This window comes from Sinohyriopsis cumingii, chromosome 14 (assembly GCF_028554795.1).
Source record: "Sinohyriopsis cumingii isolate HCF-2022 chromosome 14, ASM2855479v2, whole genome shotgun sequence".
Lineage (NCBI taxonomy): Eukaryota > Metazoa > Mollusca > Bivalvia > Unionida > Unionidae > Sinohyriopsis > Sinohyriopsis cumingii.
Window position 1 is genome coordinate 122,162,136 of NC_142974.1, and position 11,591 is coordinate 122,173,726.

The 11,591-nt window shown below is 37.2% G+C and overlaps 1 protein-coding gene across 1 annotated transcript; it reads left to right on the forward strand.

Annotated features, from left to right (window-relative positions):
• Positions 1-211: 211 nt before the first annotated feature.
• LOC149784735 (uncharacterized) lies at positions 212-10,150 on the forward strand. Its single transcript, XM_089933309.1, has 5 exons — positions 212-342; positions 4,763-4,896; positions 8,116-8,205; positions 8,759-8,908; positions 9,793-10,150. Exons 1-5 carry the CDS (start codon positions 268-270, stop codon positions 9,998-10,000), a joined length of 657 nt encoding a protein of 218 aa, XP_089789435.1. The 5' UTR covers positions 212-267; the 3' UTR covers positions 10,001-10,150.
• The last annotated feature ends 1,441 nt before the right edge of the window (positions 10,151-11,591 follow it).

Here is an 11,591-nt window from a genome sequence, read left to right on the forward strand (position 1 = left end):
ATAAGTTATTCTTTCACACACTCACTGATAAATTGTGCTTGATAGCTAATTGAAAGAAACGGGACAATATTATTTCCATCATTTTTAGCCATTTCTTCACAATCAAAGTACCATCCCCCACCCACCTGCGTTGAATTGTGCATGACTAATAACGCTTAATAGTGCACACGTCACACTCATGCCGAGTTCAAGTACGCTCGCTCATCCGTCTGCCACACGTGTAGCACGTCTAGCACGGTTTGCTATTTACACACGGATATAGTGGATATGTTGATATCTAGAAGCACAAAGACTTGTATGGACGTAAGACGCAAGGAAGCAAGGATGACCGTACGACACGTGGTAAGTAGGGCCGTAGCATAGTGTTTTCTTCTATCTGGTTTAAAAGATTATTTTAATATGTCTGATTCCTGTTAGAACCCTGTTGTGTTGTATGTTTATTAGTGGATGGGGTGGGGGAGTAATTGTTTTTCTTACATTTGTTTGCTCAAAATCAAATATAGCAAAGATTTAATGCCACAGTGGGTGGTTTAATATGTGTGATAACCACACAATAAAAATATTTTTCATAAAATATTTATTTATTTATTTTGTGTTAGTTGTATCTAAAGTGACAGAAATGAATCTACATCATACATACAGCAAGTTTTCCATCATAAAACTGTAGACACATTATACTGTTTATTTACCCATCGCTTCGCCTCGAAACCATACTTGTAAATTGACCATGTGGTACAGGCATTACATCGGCTGCGTCAAAGGCAGACTGATAGATTCATGAAAACGGTTTAAATTTGTAAAAATGTTTGCTTCTCCTTCGTAATTGGGTTTCACTGTATTCCCGTGCAGTGATGTATGCACGGAAACACAAAACGTACATTTTATTACGTAACATTATCAAGGAAACCATCTTTCATAACTGTATTGTTTTAATTTATCCATTTTTACCTCTGAGATGATCACAGCTGTAAATGCAGTCATGCACATGAAAATGTGCTCTGCTTCTTTAAAGACCATGACGCTAATCGGCGGGGTTTTCAATACGAGGCCAAAATTCACTGTAAAGACAAATATTTTGACACACTTGGTGATGGTGGTAGTGGTGAGAGAGGTTTGCTACTTTATATTTAATAATTTGGTATGAATAGTCCCAAATTTATGTGCCAGTTACATATGAGAATGGTTCGCAAAGGTGCTTCCCATGGTTTGCGGTAAGCTGAACACTTAGATCACCATAAAGCTTGACACAAATGTTTTCGCAGAAACAAAATGAGAAATCAAATTTCTTCACGATGTACGTATTTACACGAGATAAGTTGATGACAATTAATGACTAGGATAAATGACCATTAATTTATCTCACATGGTGACTTTGAAATAAAATATTTGTTTATTCATGAGGTTTTACATGCGTTATCTGAAATGCATGCAACATGGAGTTTTTCAAACACCGATTTGTTGAAATAGTTTAGATTGTTGATACTTGTAGAAAACAATACCAAGGAATTACACAGGGAATTACTTATAGGGAATTACAGTGCCCTTGTGCGATATCGTGTAAAGCTGTGTTAACTTAACATGTACAATAGTTGTTAGAATCTGCATATTCTAAATTCACTGAAAGTGAATGGCAATGTGCAGGTGAGAAGGAAGTCGTTTCCTATATCTCCATTATTATGGCACTTACGAAATACTTGATTTTTGCCAGAAACTGTGAGTGTGGGTTGGGCGAATTCTGATGAGCTCCACCAGTTGGATAGTTCTATATATATTAAAGTGATGAATTAAATTGAAACGCCGGCTATCGTGTTGTGGAATCATTCATATTTGGTTCACTGCCACTTAGCTCTACTCCCATAAATTGTCACATTTTCCTTAGGCCAACGATATGCACACGCACGTACAAACAAACGCACAGATGTAAACAATCATCAAGAATACGGTTGTTGCTGTTGTTGTTGAAGGGTTTAACGCCATTCTTCAGCACGCGATAGGCTATACATGGCCGCCAGTATTAATGGAGAAAGAAACCCGGAAAACCCCGGAAAGAACTACCGACCCACGAGAAGCTACTGGCAAGCTTTCTCATATACCCACATTAGCCGAAGAATCTGGTAGTATTATATACAAAGCATTTAGGTTTGATATCATGAATCCAGTATTAACGATATAATATAGCAGTTGTTGTTGTTGTAGGGTTTAACGCCATTTTTCAGCACACGATAGGCTATACACGGCGGCCAGTATTAATGGTGGAGGAAGAACCCGGGAAATCACCGGAAGGAACCACCGACCCTCGAGAAGCTACTGTGAAGCTTTCTCACATACCCACATTGGCCGGATAATCTGGTAGTATTATATACAAAGCATTTAGGTTTGATATCATGAATGCAGTATTAACGATATAATATTGTAGAATGTTATATTGGATTTATATATCTGATTGATTTAGTGTATACACAAGACTCAAATCCCTAGAATATGCAAATACTGCGATTGGTCTTTCATTGATTAATGCAGATGCACATAGATGACTGAACATCTCTACCGTTTAAGGGCGATGTGATGACGCAAGTGGACAAACTCAGCTGTTAAGGGCGATGTGATTATGCAAGTAGTCAGACTAGAGCGATTAAGGGAAATGTGATTACGAAAGTGGTCAGACTAGATCGATTAAGGGTTATTTGATTAAACAAGTGGTCAATCCGTAGCGATTAAGGGCAACGAGATTACACTAGTGGTCAAATTTGAGCGATTAAGGGAGATGTGATTACGAATGTGGTCGGACTCGAGTGATTCAGGGCAACGTGATGATACAATTGATCAACCTCTAGCAATTAAGGTCAGTGAGAGGACCGGAGAGCCATTTCATTGTCAACGTTCACACTCAATAGACTGCATGGGTTAACGACAAATAAAGTTTGTTAAATTCGACAAGTACAAAAACTTCACAAATAGAGAGCAAAAGCCAAATAATCTAGAAATTATTTTAATGTAAGCTTTGGTTAACCACATACCATATGTTGATTAGCAAAATACCATGTGTCGGTGGACCAAGTACCATGTGTCGGTTGACCAAGTACCATGTGTTGGTGGACCAAGCACCATGTGTCAATCTTGTCTATAAATTATTGTGATCCAAATTTCTAATTAACTAAATTGAGTACTCGAGTTAAAGAAACCCGTTATATTTTGCATATTTATACATCCGGGCAACAGTTGCGCGTGTCTCATTTCAGATGGAAGAAGTTATATCCGATAGTATGTATACATATTGTTGCTGTAGAATCTTGTATACTCTTCCATGTGGTAGAATTTTGTATAATCGTCCTTGTGGTAGAATTGTGTATACTCGTTCATGTGGTAGTGTGTATACTCGTCCATGTGGTAGGGTTGTGTATACATGTGCACGTCGAAGAACTGTATACACGTCCATGTGATATCGTGTATACTCGTCCATATTATAGATTCGTTTATACATATCCATGTAGAATGTTTTATGCACACACACACAATGTATTATTGTGTATGCACATCCATATGATAGAATTGTGGATACACGTCCATGTGGTAAAATTGTGCATACACATCCATATAGTAGAATTATGTGTACATATCCATTTGGTAGAATTATGTGTACATATCAATGAGGTAGAATTATGTGTACATATCCATGTGGTAGAATTCTGTGTACATATCCATGAGGTAGAATGCTGTGTACATATCCATGATGTAGAATTGTGTAGATATCCATAAGATAGAATCGTGCTCATTGAATGAAACATTATCATTCAGTCAATTCCAATTACATTAAATATTTAAAAGTAATGTTTCGAAGACAGTAGTTCTTGTTTACGTTCAGTATTTCTGGGTCAGTATTTATTACTGCGACTTTTTCATGCAAATCTGCTTGTATTAGTGGTATTGATCAATTGTCAGCATTATCGATTTATAGCCAGCTGTATCGATCTATTGACAACGAAAAAACCAAATACAATCCCTATAAGTTTAAAACTGTGCTTGTCCCCACCCATCAACCCAACCTTCACTTTCCATTGTTCAACTACTGGATCTGAGACTCGTCGGATTCTGGTGATCCGTATCAGAGCCTGAAGTGTTTCTTCCCAGGTATTTGGTTTTCCGGGATTGGAACATGGGACACTACATGTACATTTTGTGTAGCTTAAAGGAAGGAAAAAGTAAATTTTGATTACATGCACACGCTCCTGCACATGTGCAAGGTATATGCACGCTTGTCAATGTGGGGGGCAGCAAGAGAAGATATATTACATTGACGTCTTCCTTAACCTCTTGCATTGATAATTTCGAAATGACGTCATCACAGGCATTCAACCAAACACCTGACATATTATAGTACGTATTGTATCCTTTTAGACCTTTGTCTTTGATAGCAAAACCATCTTTCTAGCCTATTTTCTGTTTTAAAACTAAATATTTATAACTAATATATTGAGATTTATTCCCAAGATTTTCCCAGATTCATTTTTAAAAGTTATATGACGAAATCAGACTCCTGTAATACAAAATGAAGGATAAGACCCAAGTAAAGCAAAGGTTTTCACCTGCCGGATATGGGCGTCAAACCCTTTCTAGTCCGTCTGTAAAAAGCATCGATTCTCAAATGCAAATGTCGGGTACGTTTAAGATATTTTAACTAGAGTCGCCACAAGATTCCAAGGCTACAGGTAAGAAATTGTATAACTTTGGCAGAACAATAATGAACAAATATTATTATTATTAGATTGTGCCTTTGATGCTAATCGGAATGCTGATGCGGCCCGTTGTACACACCCAGGAGTGTTCCGATTCTATTCCACAAGACGTACTTATCGAAGCGGAATTTCTTCCCGCCGATAACATCACTGCATATCCCAGGTATAAAGTTCCACTTTCATTGCTTTAGTCGTCGGAATACTCTCTCTCTCTCTCTCTCTCTCTTCTCGAGCGCACTTAACATTTTTTTTTATATATTTTTCTTTACCGTCACAATTTTTATAGACGTTCCTGATCAGATCTACATGTCAACCGGTTGAGACATTTTCTTTAGTGATTGGGTGGATCTCTTTATCTTATCTGTCTGGTTTGTTTTTAAATGTTTCATTTCATAGTATCACCTGCAGACACGGATTCTGTTTTATGTTCTGTTTACTGAATCCAATAACTGACTCGACACATGCGTAGTTTTAAAATTCTATAAACGATATAATGAAAGTAAAGGTTGAACGAAAGTCAGGTTCGGAAATACTCTCCACCCTATGAATCAAAAACGTAAAATGGTCGCGATTGTAGCACTACTTTCTTAATATTGCCTTTTTCGTTGTTTTGGCCTGATTAACACTAGAATCTGTCGGAAAATACCAGTTTTTGCAAGTGTTATGTAAATAACTCCAAACTGATTCTGATTGAAGATCTGCTTCATTCTCAAAAAGGTAAAAAGGAAAACACAATCTTTACATTTTTGTTCAGAAAAGCACAATTTCTGACTTCGTTTGAATGCATTGCTTGTTTCGGATGTTAAAAAGACCTAAATTTCTCGGATTAATATACTAATTTTTTTTAATTAATAATAATAAGTTATTAAACTATAGCAACTTCAGTGGTTCACCATTGAAAATCCCCTTGCATTTTAACTCGGCGAAGTAGACGCATGTTATTTCATTTTATGCTCGACTGAATTAGACTTTTCCAAGAAGATTATGACGATGAATTTTGATCCGCCATTTTGCTATTTGCTCCGAACAGTAATTATTTTGCTTCAATTTGTTTATCTTCACTTTTATAAACTAGAATTAGGAAGAAATGTTACTACTTGTGCCCATGTGTACAATATAAAGCAGAATAATAATGAAAAACAAATGAACTTATCGCACTTGTTACAAGACATCTGCTACATTAATCTGTCCTGCATTTAGTGAGCCAATACGTTTGATGATAGAATGAAAATGAAATTTGGTTGTTCTCGTGAAAATATTTTGTCATCCACTCGATAAAATATATACGCTATTAACTGCACAAAAGCAAATATCCCTATGTTGAAATAGAAAGTGCTCATTATTTGGTCTAAATTGTTCTGGAACTGTTATGAATTATTCCCAAGAATTCTGGACAACGCCATCTTGACAACGTCACGGATCTTGGAGGACCAGTAGATTTCCGGTATTTAAATTTTTAAGGACCTTTTCGTTCATTTAAGACTTCCATAGACCTGTATAGCGACTAGTTTGGATTCCCTTCTTACGATAAAGTTCCTCTAGCACTTTTCATTTTTAACTTTGATTATGAAATTGTCAAGTTTTATAAAAAGTTGCTGGTTTTGCCTCTTTTATGTTAAGTTTGTGACCATAGAGTCGTAACACATTGTTTGTCCTAGATTTGGAGTAGGGTTTCATGACATCTACCAAAAAGTGGGCGAGGGGCGGAGTGTGCTAAACCTATTTTTTTTTTTACAGACATGAACATTAACTGTATATTCTAAGTTTTTACGTTTAACTAGGGTTGTTTTGTTGACTGTACAAATACTGGCATATCTAGAATCTTCAAACGTATAGCGGGGCTATACATTTACTGCTCATGGCAAATGTAGGTCATGATGATCTACGTCTCACGGTTCTCTGCTGACTTTGATTTGTTTAAGTTCATTTCTCAGTCTCTAATTATAGAATTATCAAACTGTACTACTGTATGTACTTGTATTAGTATCACTCAGTGCTAAACCGAAAGGTTACTGTAACCTATATTTCACATTTTTACTGGATGGGTCAAGTATCTGCGTTTAGTTGTGACCAGCTAGGTTTTCGGAGCCATGTTTATACTAGTGTACCTAAATTAGTGAAATGTATTGACTAATCCAGTTCAATGAGTATTACATGCTCACCACAGACGTAAGTCACTGTGATCCATATTTCATGTTCCACTGCCATAGCTTCGGTTGCAATATTTTTCAAAACGGTGGTACGCTTAATTAGGATGAAAAGTGGACTTTTGATACTAAAAATATCACAATTGTAACTTTGAACTAATTACACGAGTGCATAAAAAAGTTTTATTCCCAGTAACGAAATTAATACAAAATTCGGCTCTCGTGGCATTGTTCAAATTGTCATGCTCGATTCATCCCATGATCATCTGTTCGTTTAATATTTGAAACACAAGAATTAGAAAATCTGTAGAGAAATTATGTGAGCAGTATCTGTTTGACGACAGTCTTTAAACAACGGAACTCTGGTGAAGTGCATATTGACTGTATTAGGTGTACGGTAAGCGTTACATGCGCGTAGCTATAAATATCCCAGAATATGCTACCTGATGTTAATGACACTGGAAGATGGTGATGGGCCGACTTGAGCAACGCGTATGAGACAACAGCTTCCCAAAAAATGAGCTTGGTTTCGTGTCGCGACCACAGTATGTTGGCGACGTTGATTTATTTGAGCAATTTAGACCACGGTTAAGTCTTATGTCACTTCTTTAGGCTCGAATAAACAGTATCACAAAAAAAGTGAAAACAACAAGCTTTTAAAAACACAATAATTTATTTCGTTGGAAATTTTTTGTAAAAATGAAAAAAAATATGAACTTAGTTTTATAGAATCAAATCCAAAATCCACATTTATTTATTTGGTGGTGTTTGTTCCAATTATAAACTTTATATTTGTCTGCATCTCTACATGTATTACTACTATGTCCTTAACAACAACGATCAATGTGACCCATATTCTACGATGTACTTTTACGATTTAAGTAGTTGATACTGATTCATCCATGTCGGACATACATACAACCTATACTACTCAGAAATCCCTTTCTGACCAATGTTGTTGGAGGTAGGAATAAAAGTTTATTCAATTGTAAACTTTCCCTATTAGAGACTTGACATTGTATTTTGTGATATTAACATCAGCACAGTCAATATTCATTTCGAACACATGAACGAGTATAGGAAATATGAGAATGGACTGACTGATGCATCCATTTCCAACATCGCCCATAGAGGCTAATGAAGGTAATTACTGCTGCAAGGACTGAAAAAAAGATATAGGTCGCTACACTCTCAACCAGATTTCGGTGATGAATAAATAGATGCCCTTGTTTCAGTACCCTGATACCTTCCCTGTTGGCCAACGCAACCCGGGACATTCAGGATTCTATACGAGCTGCCCAAGTGGACATGATGAACACTTTAAGGTGATTATAGTAATAATAATGATAATAATAATTATTACTATCCACTGAGTGCATTTGTCCTTACACCATGGATACGTCTTCCATGCCTTATGTTAAGCGTCTGCCTAGGACATTTTCACGAGGTTGTTTAGCAGATTTCTTCCAAATATATTATCTGAAATAAGCTTGGGCAAAAGTTTAATAAATATTGTATATGTATATAAAATTAATTGTATGTCATACGCGTTAACTAAAGGTCCAGTTAGTTTGTTAATGTAATTGGATACATGTATATTACTATAGTGCATCGTCCTACACCCATGATTTTCTATGCTTAGACATAATATGAAGAAAAATTAAGCCCACCTTGTGATACAAAACGAAGGAATAAATTTCTGTCCATCATTTAGAGTTGGACCAAGTTTTGTTGACCTGTCAACCATTGCACAAGTAATCTTGAGTTATTTGTATCCAGAGTCTGATATCCGGCATACCCGTTTGATTAAACATTGTTTGTCTTAGACTGGTTTAGTTGATATATCCAAATAAACGTAAATGTCTACTTGTGTTTCAGTGAAGAGGTCAATATCGCCAACTACTACTATGAGGATGTGTGTCCGACATACGACTTCGCGTTGCCGTTTGACTCGTGGTATTTCTACCACAGCTCCCTACAGTTGAAGTGTTTCCCTCTGCAGCCTCTTCAGATTAAATGGTGCCGAACGTAAGTAAATCTCAGTCTGTTTCTGATATTTTGTTTCGTATGTCTCTCCATGTCTTCGCAACTTATTCATGTGCTATTCATCAGTCGTCTTCCTCCTAAATGCGAATGTATGTACACTTTTGTCTTCATTTCTGCATCACGCACACCAATGCAAATTTTTTCTCATTCGTGTGCAGTGTCAGCAGTAAAGAAAACTAAAATAAATGACATGTATTACATAGAATTATTAAGCTTGAATGGATCTTCATCTTGCGTACCACATCGTAAGTGTATGCATGGGCAGATCAAATGGCTAGGGTGGCATATCCGCCTCCCCTACCCCCTACTCTCTTCAACCAAGGTCCAGTAGATGGGATAGGGGAATATGAGTACAGAAGCGGATGAGAAAAACAATGGCTAACCATTGTTAAAAAAGTATTATAATGCTTGGCTGAGACTTCTAAATAAAAACGTATACTGTTAGTCAAAACTACTTTAAAAGACCACACGGTGATCAACTAAAGATGGTTTTTAAAGTCTTGTGATCTTAATATACAGGTCACACTCGTGTTGCTCAACTGAACTATTAGTTCGGACATACAGATGTACATCACGCGGAAAGATCTGTCTGATGGATATATCATGGTTCCAGTTAGGTTAAGGCGAATGGGATAAACCAGACCGAAAGTGTTTGACCATTGGTTGCTGTACGCTGTCCACTATGTGCCATTGAACCACAAAATAGAGGTAGGTGGTCGCTGTATGCAGACACAGTATGTAGTAACAATGGGAACCGCAAAGATCTGACTGGTTTGAAGAGGTTGTCACTTAGAACAGGTTCAAGTTCTGTCTCTGTCTCTCTCTCGTAAACTTGTCATATTGTCATTTTACACTTTCTATTACAGGCGTTACTGCAGCTTGGACAATACGAAATCATTCCGATGGTGGCACCGGTGCATACAAGAGTGGGGCAACTATTATTTCTGGGCGGTGGGTGTGAATCAAAAGGGCACGTGGTCTCTGCGTTACGTGAAGTGGAGACTGCCTGTCGGCTGCTGCTGCAAGCGGTACTACAGATACACGTTCGAGCACTGCATGGTGTCCGAGGTCTGACTGCCTTGAGCCTACATTTATATAACGCTTTCTTTAGACTTTATTTTAATCTAATGTCCATGTTACAATGTGTCTGTTATGCTGTTGGAATTCAATTTGTGGTGGAATGTTATGTTTTCAACAATTGACAATAAAGACTTCATCCTTAAATCTTTATATATTTAATAATGAACTAACTCTAACATCCGTATGCAATGCACACTTTGTACCAACATTATATTAAAACTAATTGCTTGTGAATGCGAGGCTGGTCATTTGCGTTATAGACAAAAAATATATAACACCATGAAATAAAGTACTACATATTTAATCTCGGATTAATCTCCCTCATCACCCACCCCTGCTTCGACCATATTTTTTTCATTTGATCCATTTAAATATTGGTGTGTATCTTCGTGTCTGGTTCAGACCTGTATATCATCAGTCTTAGTACCAGTCACTGTGTATATCATCAGTCTTAGTACCAGTCACTGTGTATCATCGGTCTTGGTACCAGCACTGGGTATATCATCAGCCTTGGTGCCAGCCACTGGGTATATCATCAGTCTTGGTGCCAGCCACTGCGTATATCGTCAGTCTTGGTGCCAGCCACTGCGTATATCGTCAGTCTTGGTGCCAGCCACTGGGTATATCATCGGTCTTGGTAACAGTCACTGCGTATATCATAGGTCTTAGTAACAATCACTGTGTATATCATCAATCTTAGTACCAGCCACTGTTTCATTTAACCGGATTTCTTGGAATAATTGACACTTAACACGGTACAGCTTTGCGTAACATGTATTTAGTTGTGCTCTTGTTTTCTGAGACTCCCATGCTAGTATGTCTACCTCGTATATTGCATTGATATCTATACTGTCTACCTCGCATAGCGTGTTGATATGGTCTACCTTTCATAGCATTTTTACGCCTATTCTGTCCACTTCCCAAAGCGTTTTGATAACCAATGACTACCTCGCGCATAGCAATTTTAAACATATTATGTTAACTTCCTATAGCGTTTGATAACTATTGTCTACCTCGCATAGCATTTGTATACCTACTCTGTCCACTTCCCATAGTATTTTGATAGCTAGTGGTATCTACCGTGCAATGCGTTTTGATAGCATTGGCTCTCATCATCCTCACATTTTAAGACATAACTCCTTGTTGTGTGTTCTGTTACATTGAGGTGTTACCCCACACAATTTTGGGATAATCTTGTCTTACTACATGCGAGTATTTCGTGCTTTGTTGGATGTTTTATTTATTTTCATTTTTACATATCCAGCGGACGAAGGGATATGTTCACCTGTTTGGGGTGGGTGTGGCGAGGAATGGGTATGATGAGTGTGCATTGTTTAACTTCAGAACATAAGAGTTCACCTTTGTGTTTCTCCTTCATAGTGGGGGAATGTTCATTGCGTTGTAGATAACTTAATTGATATTTAAAAGTAAGTTACTGTCTAGTTCATTCATCTTCCGTGCCAATCATTTTTACTTCACTGGGTGACCACTTTGGCTTGGTGCAGGTCGTCTGTCATAAGTATTGGACGCAGTCTTTTTCTGGATAAATTTCACTATTTCATTGACAAGGAATCGATGAATCAAT

What these genes read in the sequence shown, in the direction of transcription:
- LOC149784735 (XM_089933309.1), top strand. Translation starts at nt 268, where the DNA reads ATGTTGATATCTAGAAGCACAAAGACTTGTATGGACGTAAGACGCAAG. An exon ending in AACATCACTGCATATCCCAG is followed by an intron (nt 4,897 to 8,115) that starts GTATAAAGTTCC and finishes CCCTTGTTTCAG; the next exon opens with TACCCTGATACCTTCCCTGT. An exon ending in CAGATTAAATGGTGCCGAAC is followed by an intron (nt 8,909 to 9,792) that starts GTAAGTAAATCT and finishes TTTCTATTACAG; the next exon opens with GCGTTACTGCAGCTTGGACA.